The 25547-nt window shown below is 43.1% G+C and overlaps 1 protein-coding gene across 5 annotated transcripts; it reads right to left on the reverse strand.

The window, feature by feature from the left end:
* Tmpo (thymopoietin) lies at positions 1–23629 on the reverse strand. 5 transcript variants are annotated; one of them, XM_085843096.1, is made up of 9 exons: positions 23096–23629; positions 17604–17730; positions 15732–15890; positions 10408–10505; positions 4629–4748; positions 4436–4531; positions 3981–4091; positions 3077–3165; positions 1–1176 (listed from the first exon to the last, which is right to left on the reverse strand). In XM_085843096.1, the coding sequence occupies exons 1-9, from the start codon at positions 23369–23371 to the stop codon at positions 894–896; spliced, it is 1359 nt and encodes a 452-aa protein (XP_085699222.1). In that variant the 5' UTR covers positions 23372–23629; the 3' UTR covers positions 1–893. The 5 variants fall into 5 exon arrangements, with proteins under 5 accessions (XP_085699222.1, XP_085699223.1, XP_085699224.1 ...); XM_085843097.1 differs by lacking the exon at positions 4629–4748; XM_085843098.1 differs by lacking the exons at positions 4436–4531; positions 4629–4748.
* Between the last annotated feature and the right edge of the window lie 1918 nt (positions 23630–25547).

A 25547-nucleotide genomic window follows, 5' to 3' on the forward strand; every position in this document is an offset into this window, starting at 1 on the left:
AAAACAATTTTTTTTTTTTTTTTTTTGGTTAAAAGAAGACAATGAAATCCAAGTAAAACAGAGGGGACCAGTGTTTAGTTTCTAACTTCTAAACAAACACCCTCACACATATTTACCTAAAGAATATTTTGCTAATAATCTGGATGGATGGGACAAATGCTTTACAGTAATGTAAATAAAAAGCACAGGATCCCAATGGGAGCCTTAGAGGTAGCTAACAGCTCCCTCAATCGTACAGCCAGCTAAAGCAGGTATCTGCCGCTCTACAAGGTCCCTGTGGAAAGCCAAGCGTACGTAATGGTTTTAATGAAGTAGGACTTCCATGATATGACAGATACTCTAGCGAGTGGTATGGTAAGGCCGCACCAGCACGACCACATGACAGGAGTCACACAAGAGCTTATTGCTGTTCCTTCCATGGACAAACCGCTGCGTACAGGAAGCACAACTGCGTGACCGACCGTTCCTCATACTGAATGTCATTCACATTTGTAACATTTTTACTCAGCAGAGAATAAGTCATAAATCTTTTCTGTAAGAATTCCAAGTATTTAATGTGCAGCTTCACATTACATCACCATGTTTTGCCTTATTTTTCAAATACACAAAACAATGCATTTTCCCCAAAAGTGAAATAAGATGTCCACATTAAAAAAATAAAGCCTACAAAAAAGTTCTGGAGCTAAAAAAATTATTCATATGGCACAATGTGATCTCCAAGGTCCAAAATATTGAAATGAGATCCTTGTAAGCATCCTGTCTGCTTTTCAATGCAGCACTAACTTTACTGAGGTGAAATCACAATTTAGTTCTTCAGTCAACAAGTGGACACAAATGTTTTTCTACAGTTATTAAAAACAGGAGATCAGGTTGAATGTGCCGAAATGATTTCTTCAGTTGGATATTTTAGTATCTTGAAGAAAATTAGTGAAGGGATTTCCTTGGTTGGTTTCCATAGCTTGATAGACCAAAAACAAAAACACGGCCACAAGGGCAAACAGCAACATTTTTATCCACATGGGAACGGAGCGTCTCTTCTTTGTCTTTTCTGACTTGACATCTGCCAAGGGAGCATACTTCGGGACGTACTTAGATGAGAACGACTCTTCCATCCTGAAGTCACTGAGCTCGAGCGGCCGGCCTGCAGCACCTTTGATTGGTCTGCGGCAGCTAGCACTGTTCAAAGTGAAACAGAATTCCAGATGATTCAAGTCAACAACCAAACCTTAGTGTGATTTCTAAGCACACTGCAAAATGCGGCAGCAGAAAATCGTCAGATAAAAGCAGGGGATTGACATATCACATGCTTTTCTTTCTTTTCTTTGTTTGTTTTCCGAGACAAGGTTTCTGTGTACCCCTGGCTGTCCTGGAACTCAAATCTGTAGACCAGGCTGTCCTCAAAATCAGAGATCCCCCTGCCTCTGCCTCCCAAGTGCTGGGATTAAAGGCACGAGCCACCACTGCCCGGCTATTACATTAGTATTTTCTTTTGTTTTATGGTGAAGATGGGAGGTAAGCCAGGGCCTTGCATCTTTTTATGGATCTTTAGTGGGCATTCTATTACAGAGCTCCAACTCCATTTCTATCTTAAAAATTAGTTTCAGACCGGAGCGAAGGCTCAGCTGTTTAAAGATGAGCACCCACAGCTGTCTCTCCATCTACTGTTAACCACCAGAAATGGGGATGCCCACCTTCAATTCTAGCTCTTGGGAAACAGGTGAGCAGATCTTAGTCTGAGGCTAGCCTGGTCTACAGAGCGAATTCCAGAACAGCCAGGGCTGTTATAGAGCAACCATGTTTCCAATACTCCAAAAAGTTAGCTGTATCATATTATAAAATAGTATTTAGGATAAATACTCTCTAAGCCTGTCTTCGAGGCTGAGTAGTGTACTGTGTGCCTGTGATCGCAGCACTTGGGAAGTGTGTCATAAGTCTAACATATGCCTTGCATACAGGGTAAATCCAAGAGCAGCCCGGTGACTTGAGAACTTGTCTCAAAAAAAGAAAAAATAAAACTTAACAAAAACCAACACAAAACAAAAGCCAGAACCAGTGGCAATGGATGATGGCTCAGTGGGTTGAGGCACTTGTCACCAAGCCTAACGAACTAAGAAAACCAGCTTGTACCTGACCACACAAAAACACAAAAAAGATCTCTCCAGATTTAAAGTGGGCGTGTGTGTGTGCAAAGACAAAACCTGGCTTGCAGCACATGCTTGGAATCTCAGGGTTTAGGGGAAAGCAGAAGGATCAGGGGTTCAAGGTTATCCTAAGCTACCCAATGAGTTCAAGGACAACCTGGACTACAGGAGACCAAGCAGGACTAGGACAACAGCTTGGTCAACAAAGTGCTTGCTGTTTAGCGTGAACACACATGAGCATGTGCGTATTCTTGTCTCAGCCAGCGAGAAAGCACTCACTGCTTTCTCTACCAAGTCTGGTGTCCTGAATTCAATCCTCAGCCCCCAGGGTGAACTCCCAAGAGCTGCCCTCTGACTCACACATCACTCAGTAATAACTTGGACAAGGCAGCCTCTCTGGACAGGCAGAAGACAGAAGGATGGCTGGGGGCTTGTTGGCCCATCTAGCTGAATGTTATGCTTCAGGTTTAGTGAGTGACCGTGCCCCCAAATATAAGAAAGGGCTCTGGAGACAGATGGCTCAGAGAATCAGTGAGCAAATCAACAAGCACCATGCTCAGAGGGAGACGCTGTCTCCAGACAGAAAATGGCAAGTTACGGAGGAAGTAACGCGACACCCAATGTCTACCTCTGGTTTCCACAAGTAAACACCAACACCCCAAATAAATAGTTAAAAATAAGCAAGGGAGCGTGTGTGGAACTCAGTGGCAGAGAACTTGCTCTATGTATGGGGCCCTGGATTTGACCCCAACTACTGCCAAACTCTGTCCCCACTTTGTCCCCCAAAGAGTTACATGTAATAAAAATAAATTTTGAATGATTCAATTTTCATAGATGAACCACTTGATTCTGAGAACAAAGCTACAACAATGTTGTGATCAAGAACTAAGAGTTCTCTAGAATGCATTTAAACTCAGTTGTATCCGTCCAGGTACCTGATTCCCGTTGGCGTGGAGGCTTCGTAGGGGAACATTTCCTTAAGAATGTCCCTGTCTACTCTTCTCTCCTCTGTTTTTTCTCCCACCTAGTGAGAAAAAAAGAACAAACACAAGTTAAAATGTAGTATAAACATGCAATAACTTAAATACTTAAAAGATCTTTAGGGGAACAAAATACCGTCTGGCCTAGTTTTGCTATCATCTAGGTATTCAGAAGCCTCCAAGCCTCTTCACAGCTCACCACTGGGATGCACCTTAATGTGGTCATTAGAGGGAAACACCCAGCAGCCCAACAAGGCTTGTAAAATCCCAAGGGATTTCCTTGTTTTGCATTAAGAAAGCATTAAGAGTGCACCATTTCTTCCTGTTATTAATCTGTGATATGTAAAGGATTAAATACAGACGATACCTAATTAATATAGACCTCTATCTTGTTTTAAAGTCAATTAAACCATTTCAGCTTTTAAAACATCGCTTAAGATTAAAATTATAATAAGCCATGCAGCCAGCATTTTCAAGATCAGTTATACAGGAATCTACCACACAAAGGTACTTGAAGGTCTTTTCAACAAAAGAAAAGGGCAGCTTCCCTCTCAGCCCAAGTAGCATTTTAAACTTGGATTCAATGACAGAAAGAGCCTAATACAAGCAGCACACCAACTCCCCTGCAACCAGGAACTGAAGAGCCACACAGCAGCAGGAATATAGTATTAGTATGCCACACTGTATTAATTTCTATTTTCACAACTAAATTTGCCTTTAAACCATATATGCACATATATATATACACATAAACCTCCCAGTAAAGTTCTGTCTCCTCCCACTTAAAACAAAACAAAACAAAGCAAAGCAAAACTCTGAAAGATGAGAGACAGCATTGGGCTAAATTGTATCCATTTACTTCAGCTCTTGTCAATGGTTTCTTTGGTGTTCTTCTGGTTATGTCTGAGAATTCAGTGATTGGCAGAATAGAAGATGCATGCTTGAAATTTCCAGTCAACCTATTGGCCACCTGCCAAGATTCAAATTATTTAGACTCAGAATTATCCAAATATAGCAAATACACTTAAAATGAAAACAAAACAAAATATAAAAAAAGATAATTCACTTCTGTAATATTTGATTTTCCCCTAATAAAAATTTAGGGAGTGGGATCTAGAAACACATTCAGTGCTTCACACGTGAAACCTTAGAACTCTTCAAATATTTAGTAAAAAAGTTATCCTCATGGTATTTAGGATTCTTCTGTAATTAATTAGATTTTATTTCCATTTGCCAAAATTTACCACCTCCCAAATTCCACCTAAGGGGTAGTTACAGAGACTAGCACTTAGATAGTTTATAAGACATATTTACTAAGGACTCGTTGCTTGAAGCCTTTATAGTCTCAGCTATGGGAGCACTCTCTGAAATTACTGCACCATCTATACGAAAATGCTGGGAAGTTTCCACCTGTTAGTTTGAAAACAGAACAAAAACAATCAGTGTGAAGCAATCACTAAAGCCCTACCGCTCTGCAAACCCGACTCAGCGGCAAGCCCTGCGTCACCCTTTTCCTTGGAGTTCTTCTCGACCCTCTCGTGGACTCCCTAGTTAATGCCTGCAGAGGTCCGCCTGTTGAAGATGCACTCGTCCATTCAGTCTCAGTTACTCCAGCTTGAGAATAGCTCTAGTCAAGCATCGACACATTAAAAAGTCATATCCTAACACAAACCCCTGAACAATGGCCATTTTTAAAACCAAGAACTCTCTAGACGTCAGCAATTACAAGCAATGCCACGCCCTCAAAATGTTTCTAAAGGCACTAATTTTGCTGCTTTGTAATCACCAGATAGTGAAGGGTAATAAAATACACTAGAGTCTGCTGAGGGTACTAACAGCTCATACTGGCTTCTCCTGGGAAGTGCTGCTTGGGAACTGAGCTTTATCTGTCTTTAAATAAAAACATATCATTTGTTATGATTCGTTTCGAGGAAGGAAGGAAGGAAGGAAGGAAGGAAGGAAGGAAGGAAATAAGAAAAAAAAACAACAACCACTTTTGATGGCAGTAGCTTAGTGTTAGAGCCCTCTTTATCATGTGTGAGTCCTGGGTTCTATTCCCAGCAAGGAAAAAGAAAAAAGAAAAAAGAAGAAAACAAACTTCTATGGCTGTTCATAAATCAGTCTTTCCATGTGATTTAATTATTTTAGTAGAGTCGCTCAAACTGTAATTGTACCCCTCCCTCCCTACAGAAAGCAGACAGTGGCTGCCTTCCAACCCCAGATTCATTTTTCTCCGGGAGGAAGGAGAACTAACTTTCCCCTCATTTAAACTTTAGTGACTAAGCACAGTGGTAAAACACTTGTCATCTTGGCTTCAGGGAAGCAGAAACAAGAGAACTGACACAAGTTCTAGCACAGTCTAGGGTACATATTGAGACTGACTAAAAAAATAAAAAAGTACCTTGGGGATGGGGACATGGCTTGCATCACATACGAAAGCAATACCATGTTTGGCTACTAACATCATACCAAAAAACTCCAAAGCCAAAAAAACTCAACCACCACAACAAAAAACCTTAGGCCTTTCCCACTAGCTCACCTCCACTCAGCCAATCTGGTGTGTGCAGCGGTTGTCAAGCTAACAGTGCACGAACATCAGCATCAGCTTTACGTGTGTCAGTACTTGCTAAGCTACTTCTCACTCTGATCCCGTTTTAAGTAAGCATGCTGATTTGCTAGCGGTGTCACCATTCCAACTCTACAACAGCTCCAAAGCCAATCTCATGTTTAAATTTGGATTCACACTGTAAGAGTTTCTGTTTTGTGGTGGGTTTTTGTTTGTTTTTATTCTTTTTTTTTAGAAAGTGTTTCTCTATGCAGTCCTGGCTGTCCTGGAACTCACTCTGTAGACCAGGCTGGCCCTGAACTCATAGAAATTGTCCTGCCTTTCTCCTGAGTGCTAGGATTAAAGGCATGTGCTACCACTGCCCAGCAAGAGCTTATTTTTTTTTAAAAAAGATTTATTTATTTATTATATATAAGTACACTGCAGCTGTCTTCAGACACTCCAGAAGAGGGCGCCAGATCTCGTTACGGATGGTTGTGAGCCACCATGTGGTTGCTGGGATTTGAACTCTGGACCTTCGGAAGAGCAGTCGGGTGCTCTTACCCACTGAGCCATCTCACCAGCCCCAAGAGCTTATTTTTTAAAGAAATATATTTTAATTGTTTGTGTATATCTTTTTTTTTTTTTTTTGGTTTTTCAAGACAGGGTTTCTCTGCGTAGTCGTGGCTGTCCTGGAACTCACTCTGTAGCCCAGGCTGGCCTCGAACTCAGAAATCCACCTGCCTCTGCCTCCCGAGTGCTCGAGTGCTGGGATTAAAGGCGTGCGCCACCACGCCCGGCTCGTATGTGTATATCTGTACACATACACATCAGAGGCCAATTAGAGGGTCCCCTGTGGCAGGAGATACAAGCAGCTGTGAGCCATGATGTGGGTTTGAGAATCTGACGCAGGTCGCTGCAAGAACACTAAGCAGTAGGCTGTTTGTCAGCACCAATCTCAATCTCCCTTATCCTGTTATTAGTTAGGGAATCTCTGCTGAATGTAAAATTAATGTCAAAGATACATTATGTAAATAAAACACAGAAAGCAGACCATGGTAACAAAAATTCTTATCAACAGTCAAATGTCCAATTCAGACACACCGTCAGTCTGTGCTCTGAATCCTGGTGATACATTCCCGTCTCTCATGCCCTGGCCTCCAGCTCTTCATTCTCCTGTGCCTGCCTAGCAGTGCTGCAGCTATAAGCACACATTGCCACTCACAGCAACTGACTTTGAGAATGTAAATAAAAATCGATAAAGTTATCATCCAATAGCAGAATTTGGAAAGATGCACCAATCACACAGAGGACTATCTCACTAGTATATACAGAATGTGAGTATTCTATGCTTTGAGGCCAAGGAAGATTCACAGTTCCACCTATCATCAGCAAGCTGTTCCCTAGAAAAGTCCTGATTTATCTTGGGGAAAAGTAGAGGAAACAATTCTCTCCCTGAATTCTATGAAGCTACGAGGTGTGGAGTAAGTCAGAATGCATTAAAGAGCTTAGGCATGTGAGGGTACAAGGAGCTAAGCTCTTAAATCTGAACTAACAAAAACCCCATACTGTACTACTTTATAGTAAGATATAAACAAGTCTTGCATGGTGCTGCACACTTGTAAACCAGAGGATGCTGAGCCCCCAGGCTGAGTAGCCTGAGGCTAGCCTGGGCTGCAAAGTGAGACTCTGTCTCGAAGTAGGTACACAGCATGTAAGAGTTGCTGGATCTGACTCACAGGACAGAGGGAGGGTTGAGAGAACATGTAAACGTGGAGCGAGAGTACAGATAAAGAGCTGAGTTACTCTGAAGCGTTCACTACCCACACGTGAATACTGCAGTAGAGGCCTGTGATGTAAAGACATTGGTAAGGCACTGCAAAAACTAGAAAGCACTTTCACTCACACATCAACAGAGACACTACTCGCAGAAAGAAGGCTGCTTGTCTAGGCTTAAAGAGCCCATAGTGAAACCAACCCTCACATTCACCAAAGGCAAAGCAGCTGAATAAAAGTGTAGCCAATCCACAAATCTCAGTATGCAGGCTGCAGCTACCCTAGGAATGGGGACAAGGGAGAGCATTTTGATTCGGGAATAAATGCTAAGATAAAAGAAAGGAAGGAATGTTTGATGTAAAGGAGCAAATATAAACAACCGATAGTCTATTTCCTATGTCACATAAAACTCCAGCAGTCCATTAAACTATTGCCTAAAAACATAAATATTTTAGACACAGTATTTTACTTTATATCCTAGTAATGAAAAATGAACCCACTGGATTCCATTTAGCAGTCTTAGTGTTATTTTGAAACACGTAAAATGCAGGAAAACTACAATTAGAAGGACCAAGACGCTCAGCATGAGACACGAGTGAGAACCGAGGTTTACAGGCTGTATTTGTAAGCCTGAGATGTTATCACATGCTCACAAATTCTCCTTAGGGACAGAGGAGAGAAGGGACACAAAGGAAGGAAGCAGACTCTAGACCCCACCTATCTGGCTATGAATCAGCCCAGTAGGAAAGCAACTGTACAGCCTGCAGCAGGCTTGGGTATGGTGGGGGTAATGACTGTATTTAGTGATCAGGAATGTAAAAATCATACGTAAATCAGGCAGTGGTGGTACATGCCTTTAATCCCAGTGCGCAGGAGATAAGAGGCAGAGGCAGGGGGATCACTGTAAGCTCAAGGCTAGCCGGTTCTACAGAGAAAATTACAGGACAGCCAAGACTATATAGAAAAATCCTGTCTCAAAAACACAACAAAACAAAAACATAGCATAAAAAAATTTATTGGGGCTGGAGAGATAGCTAGCAGTTGAGCACTGACTGCTCTTCCGAAGGTCCTGAATTCAAGTCCCAGCAACCACATGGCGGCTCACAACCATCCGTAATGAGATCTGGCACCCTATTCTGGAGCGTCTGAGGACAGCTGCAGTGTACTTAGATATAATAAATGAATAAATCTCTAAAAAGATAAATTGTTTTTTAAAAATATGTTATCCAGTGTGATTGTACACACCTTTAATCCCAGAATTTGGATCAGTGAGTTTGAGCCAACCTGGTCTATAGAGCAAGTTCTCAGACTAGCCAAGGCTACACAGAGAAACCCTATCTCAAATCCAGTTTTTCCTAGTTGTTTTATTTGAACTTAACTTTAAGGCAGCTAAGGATCTTATCCAGGAACATGAGGTAATGAGTCACAGATATCAAATCACACGATGAGAGGTCATCATTTTGTGACTTTAATAAAATCACGGGTTTAGGCAATATTATCCACAGCTGTTAAAATCTTTAACTGAAAAGACCAACAGCTGAACTATTATTAATTAATTTTAATATTTTTGAAGGAAATTCATATTTCCTGAAATGATCAGTAGGAAGGCTACAACATCATTTATGACGTATTCTTTTCAAAGAAACTGAACCCAAACCCAGACCAACCCTTTAAGGCTATGCTGTCCAATATAGTAGTCACCAGCTACATAGTTCTATTTAAATAGATAGGAGTCCACAGTCCAACAGTTAAAACAAGGCTACTCCAGAACTGACAAACATTTTTATTGTGACTACAAAAGAAAAAAAAACCCCAAGTCTCTGCACTGCCACATGCAGGTCTAGCCCCAGTATGCCAGATTACACAGGGTATCAAGAAACAGATAAAACCCTTGAAAACCACCTGCCACCTGCAGCAAGTAGGAAATACTGACATGGTTAACTATGCTCACCAAATGGAGGACGGAGAAACAGCCATGGTGGGAATTAGTATAGACGTATTGTTCAGACTCAACTTAATTATGCAGGAAACCATTTTTTGGCCAGGATTGGTGGTACACTCCTGTAGTCCTGTAAAGGGTCAGGAGAACAGGACCCTGCCTCTCCCCTCCGATCACACGGAAGGAAGGAAGCAGGACCTGTCAGTGCACACCTGGGATCCCATCTCTGTAATCCCATTTCTCAGGAAGCAGAAAGCTTTACAAGTTAGAGACCAGCCTGGTCAGGCAGGCCAGGGCTTCATTGTGAAATACTGCTTCAAAAACACCACAGAAACCAGAGGCAGACAGAACATGGAAAAGATAGATGAACAACAAACGAACACATTTTCAAGCTAACGAGTAAAGATGAGGAAAAGAACCGAGGGTGCGGAAGCTAAATCAGAGCCAGTTGTTTCCCTCTGTAAAAGAAGGTCTTTATTGATGCCTTATGCTTATTCTCTTCCCAGTTTTCTTCTGAAAACTCTACCTTGCCCTTCCTGTCCCATGCCCCCAAAAGAGGAAATTGTCATTTTAAATAATGTACCATACTAGCTAGCTTCAGAGTGTTAAGAAGCTACAAATAAAGGAAATTCAACTGAGAAATCTAGACACAAATGAAACTTTCCCTGAGCTTTCAAAGTTGCATCAAAAAAGGTGCATTTTATCTTCTGAGGCAATCATCTCAAGAGGAAGAAGCAGGAGGGTGGAACGCTGGCCTGGCATACCCGAGACCCCAGGTTCAAAACTGCTGCGCCCAAATCAGAAACAGGCAGCATGACTAATGCTAGACTGCTTAAGCACAATAAACAACGGAGGCTATGCTGATGACACATCTCACAAAGTATGTGCCCCACGCCACTCAACCATGAATCCAGTCCGTGGGGTGAGCAGGCTACACGGCATGTGTGCACCAAAGGTCAAGACATGGGATGGATGAAACTAGTCAGATGACACACCTGGACACGGGGATCATAAAACTACAAATACCTGATTGTGCTCAATCCTTCTCTGCTTGAGTGTGACTGGCGTCTTGGCTCTGCCCTTTAGCGGCTCTCTCTTCTCAAGCTTCAGCTCTATTTTAGAGTCTGGAAATAACATTGAAGAAATCATTATTCATTGGAACGCTGACGTTACGTTTTTACTAATATTACTGGTTGTAGGCACATTAGTACACGTGACGATCTGTTTATTTTAATACCTCATCAGCGAAAAAGATGTTTAGTAAGATTTATCTTAAACCCTTTCATAGAAAACAGAACAGCCTGAACATACACTCTTATAAACTTATTCCTTCCCCCCCCCTTTTTAAAAAAAAAATCCTGTACCAGTGTTTAATCTGGCTACTTCTCCCTACTTACTCTTTTCCATTATCCCCACCCCTAGACTGGGATTTTAACTGGGATTAAAGGGCTTTCAAGCTGCCCAGGGGGAGGCATTTTCATTAAAAACCAAGGCAAACGTGGAAGTGACAACTGTTCTGTCCTTGTAATACATTACTGCTGTATGATAAAGGTTACCTATTAAAATATCACAAGAGGGAGAATTTTAAAAGTGAAAAAGATTGAGTGACACCAACCACTTAATAATGGTAACTTCCAGTGATGTGACCCTACTGCTTTAATGTTAATGATGACTCTCCTTAATTACAGGCTCTAGTTCAGTAGTAGACCATATGTAGGCTCCATCCCTAGCACCAAAATAATAAACAAAACTATAAAGTCTCTTACAGTTATTAACTCAAGAGTGTATACATTAAAAAATAAAAATTAAAAAAAAAAAAAAGGCTGAGTATTTGAATTCTTTTAACCTTGGCTTTATCGTAATTCTAAGACCTATACAGACTCTTTTAAAAAAGTAGAACTTCCCATCAGCCATGGTGTGAACATCTGTAACCCCAGCCCCTGGAGCTGCAGGCACCGGAGGATCTTTAGTCCAAGGCTAGCACATGCCTCACAGTGGGACTGTCTCAACAAAACAGGAACGGTTTTCTACTTTTGTGGCCATTTACCATAGCAAGACAGGTCTAGAAATTGGCTTTGTTAGCAAAGAAACAAGAGAGTCAATTCCTAAGGCTTAATTTTATACAAGCTAATGAAGCCATGCTTCAAACTGGTAAGATAACTCTGTGACTTTGCTGGCCTTCCAGTCTAACCCTAGTCGATCATATATACCTGCCTTTCTCCCTCCCTCTGGATAGTGATTTTTAACTAAAATAGTTCAAACAGGTCAATGAAGACCAAGCAACCAGCTCCATCCAACACTGTCACCAGATCTATGACTGTCATCTGCATTTGGTATACTCGTCAGCATTATAAAAGCTACTTTTGTTCTTGCTGAACTCAGAAGAATCTAAGAAACCTCAGACAACATAGAGCAAAGTAAATAAATAAATAAATACCTCTTAGCAAGCAGAAACTGATTGATTAGACAAACTATGTGGCTACAAATTAAGTTCTTGTTCAAATTTAGATTTTACAGCCAATTAAATACATAGTCCTTAAATAGGAGGACATGTGGTAAGTAGAATCCCAGTCACTACTGGAATGTTTCCATGATGAAATGGAAAAGGCATGTTCATCCACAAATATTCAGCTTGTTCAAACTCCAAGAATAAAGCACACATAAAACATGTTTCTGGAGACCACACAAAACTGTTCAAATTTAACAACTTTATTGAATTTGTAGAAGCATTCTACAGGCATACATTGCTTTAAAGAAATCACACAGCACTTCACAGGTACATGTATACATGTACATTTTAAAGACAAGTAACAGGGCTGTAGCGATGGACTGTGCAGCCTAAGAACATGGTAGTGGTAGACACGGACACCGAGACCGTATTTGATTATGCTTGAGACTGTTTTCCACAGCGTCCCGACAGCTAGGATTCCTTACCTTACAACCATACAAATGAAAACAGGGTAATACATTGCTTCATACAGACACAGACATTGGGGTATAGTAAAAATTCTTAAGGTTTTTAGAAAACATCTTGTTGGTTTTAGCATCCAGATCTATGTAGGACATATAAAATACCTTTAAATACATGTAGAAAATAAAAAAGCCCCACCTTTGTTGTGTCTTGTTCATCTAACAAGTCATGCTGAGTGAAGGTGAGGTGTACCAGAACTCCACTTACCATCCCTCCCTGTGTTCCTCAAATGTGGTCCATGTACTTGTGTAACTAGGAATTGTTTGTTGGCTACCTCCTCTATCAGACATAAAACTGTACACTGCCTTTCTATTCGATTATTAAAAATGTGCAGAAATGTGTTTGTGTCTATACATACATACAGGTATACAATTTACCTCTTATTTGTTTACAAAGCATCTCTAGATTTAAATTCTCATTAAACTTTAAAGTGGCTTTGAACCACTCGGTCACATGCATGCCAAGCACATGCATCCTCTCCCACACAGAGCAGCAGGGTCTTTCCCTTCAATACATGCACACGCTTGTCTGTGAGTCAAGCAATAAGTTTGTGTACTGGCACTTAAGAGTTACACTGATCTAGAATTATTATGAAGTTTGTTGCAGTGCAAAGGTCACTTGTGAGATGTCCTGCAATGTAATGAGTGGACAACAAAAGGACTCATGGCAAAATATTATTTATGTAATGAAAGCAAGCAGCAGAAGGCAGAGCAGACTGGAATCACAGGAGCTGTGAGACTCGGCATACTACACACGGGAGCCTTGCCTTCTCAAAGTTAAACTCCTGGGGGGGGGGGGGGAGGTGCAGGGGCGGACATGGGAAATCGGTGTTTCAAGTGACTAACAAAGTTTAACTCCGACCTATGCATCAGGAAGTAGTGAATGGCAAACTAAAGGAGCGAGGGTTCCACTGACATTCTAGTTGCGGAATTCCTTGTATATCTAAAATGTTAAATGAAACAGGAAGCTGTACGCTCATGTAAGACAGATGTGACCTACGGAGCTTCAACTCTACATATGCAATTAGACTGTAACTTGATAAGTGGTAGCGTAACACCTTGAAATTAGTTCTATTAGGAGACTAAAGTCTTAGAAAGGCTCACAAATTCTCCAAGTCAAAGTTTCTGCCTTTGTTCTTAACCTCATTACTGCTTATTTCCACGCTTTTTAATAACTTTGTGTACTTCCCCTCCAAATAATGTTTCACCTTTAAAGGGGGCAACAGTCAATTTATTCTTAGAAGCTGGACTAATCTTACAATCCTTCAACCACAGATAACGCCGACCCATGGTAGAAGACCCCATGGCACAGGCAGACATCCTCACTTCATCAAATGCAGCATCACAAAGATAGGAGGCTGCATCATAGGTTCTGTTCAGAATCCTGAGTGCCTGCTGTGCATCACTAGGATCTGAATTAATAATCTGTGCAGCCTGACTTATGTCAGCTTGCAGAGACTTAGCTATGAAGGCCGTGTGGGCTGCAATCTGCAATGCTGATGCTGCAGCTTCGTAAGATCTACAGAGAGCTAAGTCCAAATGTTTATCACAAGACTCAGTGGAGGACGCCTGAGTGGCTGCTCGTGGGGTGGCTTCAGAAATAAACCCCAGGATTTCATCATCCACTTTTGGCACTGATAATATCCGTGCTGCCTCGCTGGAGGAAACTGGGTATCTGCATGCCACCGAGGGCAGCTGCCTATCAATTTGCTGCCACTCCTCTTCCACCACTTTTAGGATAGATTCGTGGAGAGGAACAGACGGCTCTGAGGCTTCTATTTTATCATGCTGTGGTGGCTTAGACACTTCTACTCCTAAAGTAGTCAGAGAATGAGAGACAACACTTTTGGCAAAAGAAGACCTATGTTCGGATCCAGGTGTATTCTGAAATGCCACACAGGAGCCTGAGTCCCCTCCCCTTACTTGCTTCTCACTTAGTCTTGGGACTTTTCGGGGAGGGGACAGGGATTCAGAATCTTGATAGCTGGACTGGCTAAGTCTCTTACATAGGTTTTCTACATCCAGTGTGGGCACAGAATCAGAAGTCCCAGGCAAACTGCCGACCCCACCCTGGACTAACAGAGAATTGACATAATCTCGGATTGCCTGAGCAAGTGGTGGAGAAATGACCTGCGACCTCTCCGACTCCTGCAGAACTTCTCTTTCACTAGAGAAAACCGACTGATCTGACACGCCAGGCTCTTCAGCACGCAATGGCTGAGCTCTACTCTTCCCTCCACGGCAAATATTTTCCACTATGTCCTTAGAGTAAGTAGTAGTGGTTTCTCTTATCAGTGAAGGAGAAGCTGCAGCAGAGACCAGCCTGGCAGCAAATTCACGCTGAGAAGATGGTGAAGAACTTTTCTCTACACATCTATCATAGCTAGACTCTGAAGGAATAAATAAACCCCGTCCAGGGGCTAACTTGTGCGTCTGTCCCTTCCCGGGCAAGGCCGTATCAGTACAAGTCTCCCTAGGTGGGTCTCTCTTAGCGGTCTGTACTTTCTTAGCTGCCTGTAGTTCAGTCCTGCCCAAAGGAGGACGGGTGGAGATTTCAGGGAAAGAAATACCCTGAAAAAATGCACCAGAGGGAGTAGATGCAAGTTCAGAAAAAGGAACACAATCCCTAGCGGACTTCACTTTCTTGTGTTCTTTCTTCTTTCCTGTAGAGGCAAAAGAGGCAGGAAGTTTAAGCATGACTGGTCTGGGCTGGTCTTATTTGCCTCCTTGCTAAAATAGTGTTGTTGAAGAAAAGGGCCCTATACTTCACACTCTCAGCGACTCATCTGCTATACAGTGCCTTGGAAGGCACAGCCAAACTAAAGATTTACAAGATTAGCAAATTATTATGAGTTAAATTTTTTTAAGTATGAAAGGCTGCACTATTCTAATTTTAAAAAGAAATATACTTCCTATTTTAGTCCCAAAATATTTAAAAATCACCTATTAATAGAAATGTTATATTTTCTTGTTAACACTGTATATTAATTATAGGGAATAAACACATAAACATGTAATATGGACCAAAAAAAAAAAAAATACACGGAATAAAAATGGCCCATAAAAGACCCAACCCATCATTTATATAGAATTAAAAAAAAAAATAAAGTAGCATGTACTAATCTGGTCATTAAATATAAAAATGAATTAGTAAGCTAAATATCAAATTAATGATTTCTTCTATAGATGTGATAATGGAGAAGGAAAAAGAAAACTTTGCCTTTATATAAAAGCATCACTTTGAAGCAAAAGATAAATAGCTATTTAAACAGAAAGTTAAATTACAAGTATCTGCCCATACTGCTTTAAAGGATACCTTTCTCTGCTCAACACAGAGTCAGGAAAAAGCCCCACATGGTTAAGAGCAGTTAAAATGTTACCTTCATCATTGTCACTGTATCTGTCAGAGTCATTACTTCCATTCTGCCTTGTGTTTTCTGCTGAGGAAGAGACTGTTGGAAGAGGAGTAGAGGATCTCGATTCAGGTCCCTGCTCCCTCAGCTTCAACAGCTTTTTCTCATACAACTTCCTGGTTGTTCCTGTGTGAAGGGAGAAGTTCCATTATATTGGCATGAAATTATCTTTTTAAAAGATTAAAAAAAATAAACAAAATATGGTGAGTGTGTGTGTGTGTAGTGCAAATACCTAGAGACCAGAGGCCCTGGATCCCCCCGGAGCTGGTTACAGACCTCTGTGTATCACCCAATGTGAGTTCTCAGAATAAAGCTCTGGTCCTCAGCAAAAACAATTTCTTTAAACTGGGATCATCTTTCCAGCCCCTACAGAAAACCACTTTTTAAGCAACATGCTTTCTGTTTCTAAAGTGATTAAAAAAATAATACATAATGTTTTCTTTTACAAAATAGTTGTTTCTCTGGGATATTAATACAAGATTATATTTTTTTAAAAAGATTTTATTGTTTATGTGAGTGGGTGTTTTGTTGGCATGTATGTCTGTACACCATGTGCCTGTGTAGGCCAGAAGACAGTGTTGTATGTCCTGTTACAGATAGTTGTTGGCCACATGGGTGCTGGAAAGAGCAGCCAGTGCTCTTAAATGCTGAGCTAGCTCTACAGCTCCCCAAAGAGCTTTTATATAAACAGAGGGAAACCTTGAACAGAAAATGAGTATACTTCACAACACTGAGATCAATATGCCTATAAACAGCCACTGAACTATAGGTATCAAATTCTATAAATCTTACTTGAATATCTTCAATTTCTACTTTATATTAGTTATATATCTTTCTTTTATTTTTGGATAAGAGGTCTTATGATAGACAACTGATATTTTAACATGTAACATATCATGTAATTAGCACATTTTTATGTAATATGTATTTTTTACTGTCCTTCAGAATTTCACAAGAGATAGCAAATGTGTGTTGGTAATCATAACCACAGGTTTGTCTGCGAGTAGCCTGAGAAGTATACTTTTAATTCCAGCACGTGGGCGACAAAGCTAGGCAGGTTACACAGTGAGATCCAGACTGGACAGACAGACAAACAAAACCAACTCATTGTTTCCAACTATAGTTGAAACAAAACCCAACCAATCTCCATACTGAGTTCCAATTTTCACAGAACCCTGAAGTTCTGTGTGGATTTCTCCCAGTCTTGAGGTCACTGCCTAAGCTCTGTAAGAAAGGCATGATCAACCTGGCAATACACTACTACCTAGAAAAGTCAATGACAGATCTAGAGGATTTAGTTCTTGCACGCCTTCTGTTTCGTTTGTTCTTTAGACAGACTTAGAACAAAAACCTTAATGCTAATTAGGAAACGGACACTCAGGACCTGAGTACTTACACTCTACTCATTACTCTCCAATTCCCTAATGCAGATGACTCGGCCTGATAAGATCCACAAGGCTTACAGAATCGCACAATATGATCCCTGAATAGGACAATATCAGCAACTGGTAATCTTACACATAATCTACCGAAACTCCCCCTCCTTATGAGAGTTAAGGAAACTAAAACGTTACTGGTTAAATAGTGACAAATGGTCTCAGAGGATCCCCTAACAATTAATAAGAGTATAAAAATGGGGCTGAAGAGATGGCTCAGTGGTTAAGAGCACTGACTGCTCTTCCAAAAGTCCTGAGTTCAAATCCTAGCAACCACATGGTGGCTCACAACCATCCGTAATGGGATCTGATGCCCTCTTCAAGGGTGTCTGAAGACAGCTACAGTGTACTTACATATAATAAATTTAAAACAAAACAAAAAACAAACAAACAAAACCCTTACCCACAATGGGACCAGGATTCACTCCATATCTTACAAGCTGATCCAGAAGTTCTTCATTAGAGAGCTCTGTCACATCCAGATCATCTTTATCTTCTAGCCTGGGCTTATCAGTTTTCTTTGTGGCTTTCTGCAAACAAAGTACAATTATCTCCTCTATATGAAAGAACTCATTTACATGACATTCTCTATGCAATCAACAAGGTGACTTATTTTCACATTAGCCCCAACAATTAAGAGCACTGGCTGCTCTTCTAAAGGACCTGGGTTCAATTCCCAGCACCCACATGGCAGCTCACAGCTGTCTATAACTCATGTTCCGGGGATCCGACACCTACACACAGACATGCAGTCAGTCAAAAAAAAATGTACATAAAATAAAAATAAAGAGCTGGTGAGATGGCTCAGTGGGTAAGAGCACCGACTGCTCTTCCGAAGGTCCAGAGTTCAAATCCCAGCAACCACATGGTGGCTCACAACCATCCGCAATGAGATCTGGCGCCCTCTTCTGGGGTGTCTGAAGACAGCTACAGTGTACTTACATATAATAAATAAATAAATCTTAAAAAAAAAAAAAACAACAACAAAACTCTTTTAAAAAATAAATAAAAATAAAAACACTGCTCTTGGGGGTTGAGGGCAGCTTAGTGATAGGGTGCTAATTACAGAGACAGTAATGGCATCTAGTGTACAAAAGCAAATAAAAGCAAAGTAAAATAAATGGCCTCCTAGGACACTGGACACAAGTGGCACATAAACATACATGCAGGCAGAACACCCATATCTAAGTCATTAAAAAACAAAACGAAACCCTTCCTATCAGACGCGATGGGCTGTGAATATAACTCCACACTGGAGTGTCTGCCTAGCATGTGCTGGGTTCCAGTCTTCCCTTAAAAATAAGAAAGAAAAAATAACATAAGCCTCTTGAATTTACATTTCCATAATGAAAAAACTTCAAGTGAACAAGAAATACATTTTGAAGCAGGTAATCTGCTTGCATAAATTGAGCCCAGAAAGTTGGGGTCCACCAACAGGCTATTTGATATTAATATTTAATCTGTAGGGGGAAAAGTTTCAGGAAAGTAACACCACCTAATAAATACTAAATTTAATAAGAACAAGTAGTGGGAAGTGGGTAGTTTGGTGTATTCTGTTAACAAAGCAGTTTCAACCAAAGAGTAAGCATTAACTGTGTGGAATTTACCACCCTTGAAGTAGCTTTAACTATGTGCATTCAGTCAGTACCTGTGGAGACCACAAGAGGGCATCAGATCCCCGGAACAAGGACTTCTGATTGTGAGTAACCAAGTCAGTTCAGTGCTGAGAAGCAAACCTAGGTTATCTGGAAGAGCAGCCAGAGCTCTTAAAGACTGTAGTCCAGGGTGACCTTGTTGAACTCCCAGCAGTCCTCCTGCTGTCACCTCCCACGTTGTAGAACTAAGCGCGAGCCATCATACCCAGCTATAGAATACCACATGGGGCAGTCATGTATCTAACTGTGTTTCATCCTTCTGCACTATTCAGGAGTCAGGTCCAGTCAGAGCTGTGGGAAGGAAGCCCTGTCTTAAAACAAAACAGAAGAAGCACCCACCCACCCACAGATCATCAGCACAAGCAGTGGGGCATCCTCAACTCCCGCACACGGAGCCCGGGACGAGGATCCTAAGTTTAATGCCAGGCTGAGCTATACAGCAAGAATTTCTGTACGCAAATAGACAACTATGCATGCCTGAAGTTCCTTCCTCCCCCGACAGGCTCACCAGGAATGTTACTATGCTCCGCTGGATCCCTAACAGCGAACTTTCATGCTTGGCATGCTCTAACAAAAAGGCAGATTGCCAACCCCACAAATGTGTGCTCTTGTGCCTACTATCTAGGTGATTTTAACACCTAAAAATACTGCTACCAAAGACAGATAACTCGAAGCCTAAATCTCTCCCCTTCCCACCCACCCCCGACACCACAGGACCCATCATACGCATCCAAGGTAGAATTCTATGATGGTAATACATATGAAACAATCATATCCTTTTATGGAATTACCCTTAATTTAAAAATATTCACGAAGGCTGGGCACGGTGGAACATCATGCTATCTAGCTCACAGGTAACCAAGGCAGGAAAAAACCAGGGGAATAACTTTTATACAAGCAATCAAAAATGTTCTACATTTCTTCTGAAATTCAAGATACGTTCCCTGTGCTGCACTTTAAAGTGGTAATTTAATTCCTAAATCACAACTCACTTTATTCTTGTACTTGTTTTCAGTATTAGTTTCTCAAGTACTTGATACCATTGAGTCCAATCAAGACTATACATTTAAAAAGATTTAAACCGTGCAGGCGGAGAATACACACCTATCGTATGAGACCCACTGAGAGAAAGAACCCCCGCCATAAAGAGCTGGGTTGGAGCCAGCATCCACGGGCTATAGCAAGAACTGTGTCTCTCCACCAAGTGCTGGGCATCAGTGCTACACTTCTGGAGCATGCTAAACTGTCCCTCTACTCTCGATGTACATACAGCCTAGCCCCACAGAAGTGCTCACAAAAAAGGAAGGATCTTTCATGTAAGTTGAGCTGGTAAGAGGAAATATGACAATTTTTTTCCTCCTTTTTTTGGTTTTGCTTTTGTGTGTGTGTGTGTGTGTGTGTGTGTGTGTGTGTAGCCCTGGCTGTCCTAGAACTCAGAAATCTGCCTGGCTCTGCCTCCCAAGTGAGCCACCACTGCTAGACAATTTTTGTTGTTGTTTTTTTTAAAGATTTATTTATATGAGTACACTATAGCTGTCTTCAGAAACAAGGGAAGAGGGCATCAGATGGTTGTGAGCCTCCATGAGGTTGCTGGGATTTGAACTCAGGACCTCTGGAAAAGCAGTCAGTGCTCTTAACCACTGAGCCATTTCTCCAGCCCTATCAGCTACTAAATTTTACTTAAAGTGGTTGTGTGTGTGTTTTCACATTCTGGTACAGGTATGTGTCTTCCACATCTTTTAAAAAGACATGCCACTGGTGTGCCCAGCTTTTTATGTGGGTGCTGGAGATCAGGTCCTTGTGTTTTCATGACAGGTCATCTCCCTAGGCCCCTGAATAGCTTTAGCCCACAAAAAGCATGGGACCTAGCCGGGCGTGGTGGCGCACGCCTTTAATCCCGGCACTCGGGAGGCAGAGGCAGGCGGATTTCTGAGTTTGAGGCCAGCCTGGTCTACAGAGTGAGTTCCAGGACAGCCAGGGCCTCAGAGAAACCCTGTCTAGAGAGAAAAAAAAAAAAAAAAAAAAAAAAAGCATGGGACCTGCCACTACACGAATCACTGAAGAAAATGTAAATATGCATAAAGGCTTTTTACTCAGCTATAAAGAATAAAATCATGCCATGTAAAAAAATGGATGAAAGGAGATTATGTTAAGTGAAATTTGCCAGGCAAAGCCAGGCATGGTGGCACATGCCCACAATCCCAGTACCCGGGAATCAGAGACAATGTCATCCTGGGCTACAGTGCATTCAAGAACAGTCAGGGTCACAGGACACCCTATCTCAACTCCCCTTCCAAAGACAAATATCCTGCCTACACACTCCTAACATGCTGGGTCTAGATTTAGAAAAAAACACATGACATGTAAAATTGAAGGGAGTGCAAGGGGACTAATGTGAAGGGAGAAAGGGGTTAGGAGCCACGGGAGAGCTTGACACATGGGTAAGTAAAAAGTTAGGAGGAAACCCATTATTTTGTGGAATTGAAAATACAGTAACATGGGGGCCCGTGTGTTCTTAAGCTAGTTGCCCTTCCAGAGGACCTTGGTTCAATTCCCAGCACCCACATGGATGCTCAACTCCAGTTCCAGGGGATATGGCACCCCAGACACATGCAGAAGAAACACCAATCAACAAACAACAAAAAATCTTCAAACACACACACAAACAATAACATGGTATGTTTGCCCCCACAGAATCCACAAATAGGTGACACCAAAGATAGATAGTAGGCTGGTCAATATTTACTTGGTTTTAGGCAAGAGCTCAAGTAGCTGAGGACGGCCATGGACTGACCCTCCAGCTTACATCATCTCCAGACCGCTGGGATTACAGGTGCCGGACGCTGTAATTCACGGGGCTAGTGCTTACTAGACACTGATTTGTGCCAATCGTTTGTTTTTTCGAGACAGGGTTTTTCTGTGTAGCCCTGGCTGTCCTGGAACTCAGAAATTTGCCTGCCTCTGCCTCCCAAGTGCTGGGATTAAAGGTGTGCGCCACCACCGCCCGGGGATTTGTGCCAATCTTAAGACACTTAAGGCATTGAAAGTTAAGGGTAAAAGTTTTCTCAACTAAATCCACACATGCGTTTGGCGTAGCTTTCACTCTTGTTCGAGCAGTCAGGAAACAACCCACATTTAAAAAAAAAAAATTACCGCTAGACACTGTAAACTTTCGAGGAAGCAAACACCTTGAGGTGTAGTTCTCGGCTAGTACATGCAAAGAGGCTTTGAGATCAATTCCCAGCACCAAAACGAGAGGCAAACCGCGATACCAGTAAACAGTAGCGACACCAGTCAAAACATTCACGTGCTTCTCGAAGATTTAAAACACTCCAAATCAACACTCATAACTAATTTTTAATGACTTGAATTCTGTTAACTAAATATAAACCTACAAAATATTATTTAAAACGTACCCCCCCCAAAAGCCAGCAACAAAAAAAGCAAAATGATACACACCGGCAGGAACGCATCTTACATCTCACTGGCCTAAGGCATTCAAATTGTAATACTGATACATCGGTATGTCATAAACTTTTCTTTTTGCTTCCGGGTCTTTACTTCCTTCAGCAAAAATCTTACAACGATGAAACAAAACGCTCACTAGCTGGGATTCTCCAGGATGTCTACGGGAACAAACTTTTCCCAATGCAACGTACTTAAAGCGTTCAGTTTACAGTACAGCTAACCCACTTAAGGCGGGGCCTGATGACTGGAAGAATATGACACGCGAGGAAACAAAACGGTTCAAAAAGCCCTCCATCTGTTTAAAAAAAAAAAAAAAAAAAAAAAACAACCCAACAACATAAAAAGGCGGGAATGCCTTTATTTAAAAAAAAAAAAAAAAAAAAAAAAAAAGGCCAGAAATGACTATGTCGCAAACTGCCCTCCAGGGAGCGCTCTGACACTGTTGCGAGTCACTTCGGCGCTAAAGCGGGAAAACGCTACAACTTCACCTCGCGCGCTGGGGGCCAAGCCTGTCGGGCTTTAGAAAACGGCTCGGAAGGCCGCGTCTACACCCACTCCGGACCGTGCACCGGGCCCGAGCAGCCAAGCAGCACAGCCGGGGCGGCTCGCACCGAGGACTCCCCTCTCCGCGCCCTCCCCGGCGGCCTCGCGATCGGGGCGCCGCCGCGGGCACGGGGAACCCCGGGAGGGGGCCAGCCCCGCCGCCGAGCACGCGCCGCGGTCGCCAAACGCCCGTCTCCCGCGGCCCCGGTCCCGGGGGGGTTCGCCTTACCCTGCCGACGGCGCCGCGGCCGCGACCCACGGAGGCCCCGGAGCCGAGCACCGGCGTGGGCTCGCGCTCCTCGTCGCTCGAGAAGTCGGGCGGCCCTTTGCTGTTGGCTCCCGCGGCGAGCGGCGGCCGGTTGCGCGCCGTGAGGTGCTGCAGGTAGAGCTGCACGTACACGTCCTTGCGCTGCTCGCCGGCCGGGAGCGTCACGTTGTTGGCGACCAACTCGCTCTTCAACTTGTCTTTGGTCAGGACCGAAGGGTCCTCTAGGAACTCCGGCATCTCGTCCCCCTCCTTCTCTCCTCTCCGGACCCTCACAGTCGCCGCCGCCGCCGCTCACGCCGGCGCGCTCGCTCGCTGGTCCCCGGGGCTGCGCCCGCCGCCTCGGGAGATCCCTGCCCCGGAGCGGCGCCGCGGGCACGGCACAGAACTCGGGACACAAAACCCAGGTCTGGCCCCCGCCACAAAAAGCCCCTGGCGCACGACTGGGGAGCAAGTGCGGCCGAACCAGGAGCCCGCAGCGAGCCGAGCCCACACACAAGCTAGTGCGTGGGGTGGGGTGGGGGGAGCCTGGCTCGCGCACGCCCCAAGAACGCGCGCCGCCATTGGCGGGCGCCCGGAGGAAGCGCGCCGCCCATTGGCTGGGCGGCTCGCGCGGGTTCCAGCCGCCGCGGCGCAGGGCGAGAGGTGCAGAAACGCAGTTTAAAAGGCGCTCGGGCGGGAGCTCGGGCGCGGGGCCCGCTGTTTCCTCGGCTCTCCGCCCTTCCCCTCGGACGCCGATAAGGGATGGGCGGTACTGGGTTTGCGCGCTGTTTCCCTCTCTCCTGGCCCCCGCACCGGAGAAGCCTCGTCCCGGCCTCGATCGCCTTCGGACGGGCAGAGTTCTGCGCCAGCCCTCTTGAGGACCCTTTGCCCGGGCCTGGCTCCCTCCCAGGACACCGAGCCCCCCTGAAGAATGGCGGCCGCCTGGCCTTGCCCCCTCCGACTGCTGGCCCTGGAGGGGAAGCGTGGAAACCAGACAGGCTGTGATGCGGGGTGCGCAGGAAGTCAAATCCCCTCGGTTCGCAAACGCTTCTTTTGTCTGGAATCTAAGGAAAGCCAGACTTCCACAGCTGAAGGTTCCATACTGCTTTAGTTTGTTACAAAATTGCATTTTTAAGTTTCCCATTGCCTTCTTGCCCTTTTACCAAACGCTTTGGTGTCCATAGTTTTTGGGGCTTAAAACAAATGCCTTCTTTGTATTTTTGTTAAGCCGTCTAGGTTAAGACCCCCACCCCCAAGCACCAAGGATTTCCCCTAACTTCATCACAAACCTAATGTTTGGTAATGGGAACAAGATGAAACGCAACATTTACAAAGTCTCTAGTATTCAACTTTATGTGCCTGTAGTGGTGCATACTAATTTTTTTAATTTTAGAGGAAGCCAGGAACCCTGTAAAACTCATGCTACTGATTCAAGTTAGCGTCTCAAAAATGCCACAGTTCTGTTTTCTGGAACACAATACTGACCAGAAATGTTTCCTATTAACAAATTACATATATGGGCCAACATGATCAGAGTTTATTTTATGTAAAAAGTCCGCAATAAGATGTGTAGTTAATAAACGCTAAGGAGCCGGGCGTTGGTGACGAACGCCTTTAATCCCAGCACTTACGAGGCAGAGGCAGGTGGATTTCTGAGTTCGAGGCCAGCCTGGTCTACAGAGTGAGTTCCAGGACAGCCAGGACTACTCAGAGAAACCCTGTCTCGAAAAAAAAAAAAAAAAAAAAAAAAAAAAGCTAATGAAAGCATGTATAATGTTTCAATGTATATAGGTTTTTGAACAATGTAAATGTATACACAGGAAATGTCTCAGGACACTTCTCCGGAGAGGAAGTAGCTGACCTCAGATTTAGAGTCTCTTAATCATTTCCTCAGTGTCTTAAACTCTAGATTATGTTCTATAAAAAAGTCTTAAATGTAAGCGTGGACAAAATTTAAAATATGAACAAAAATATTTAAACTGTGCGTACCTATGTCGACATGGTTGAGCTGGAAGACATTGAAAAGCATAACCTTCAGTAAAAACGGACCTGTGAATCTGAGGATAGGTTTTCTTTTGAGTTTTCAAGACAGGGTCTCTATGTAGTCCTGACTGTCCTAGAGTTCACTATGTAGACCAGATCGGCCTCGAACACAGATCTGTCTACCTCCTCCTGAGTGCAGAGATCAAAAATGTGTGCCACCACTGCCTGGCAGAACATTATTTTAATGATAGATTATTTTCCTAGAGGGAATTTATTGTGTTAATTCCCCCTTTTAAAAACTCAGCATTGCTGGGCGGTGGTGGTGCACACCTTTAATCTCAGCACTTGAGAGGCAGAGGCAGGTGGATTTCTGAGTTTGAGACCAGCCTGGTCTACAAAGTGAGTTCCAGGACAGCCAGGGCTATACAGAGAAACCATGTCTTCAAAAACA

The sequence above is a fragment of the Mus caroli genome, unplaced genomic scaffold (genome assembly GCF_978045245.1).
Source record: "Mus caroli unplaced genomic scaffold, Mus_caroli_1 scaffold_9, whole genome shotgun sequence".
NCBI lineage: Eukaryota > Metazoa > Chordata > Mammalia > Rodentia > Muridae > Mus > Mus caroli.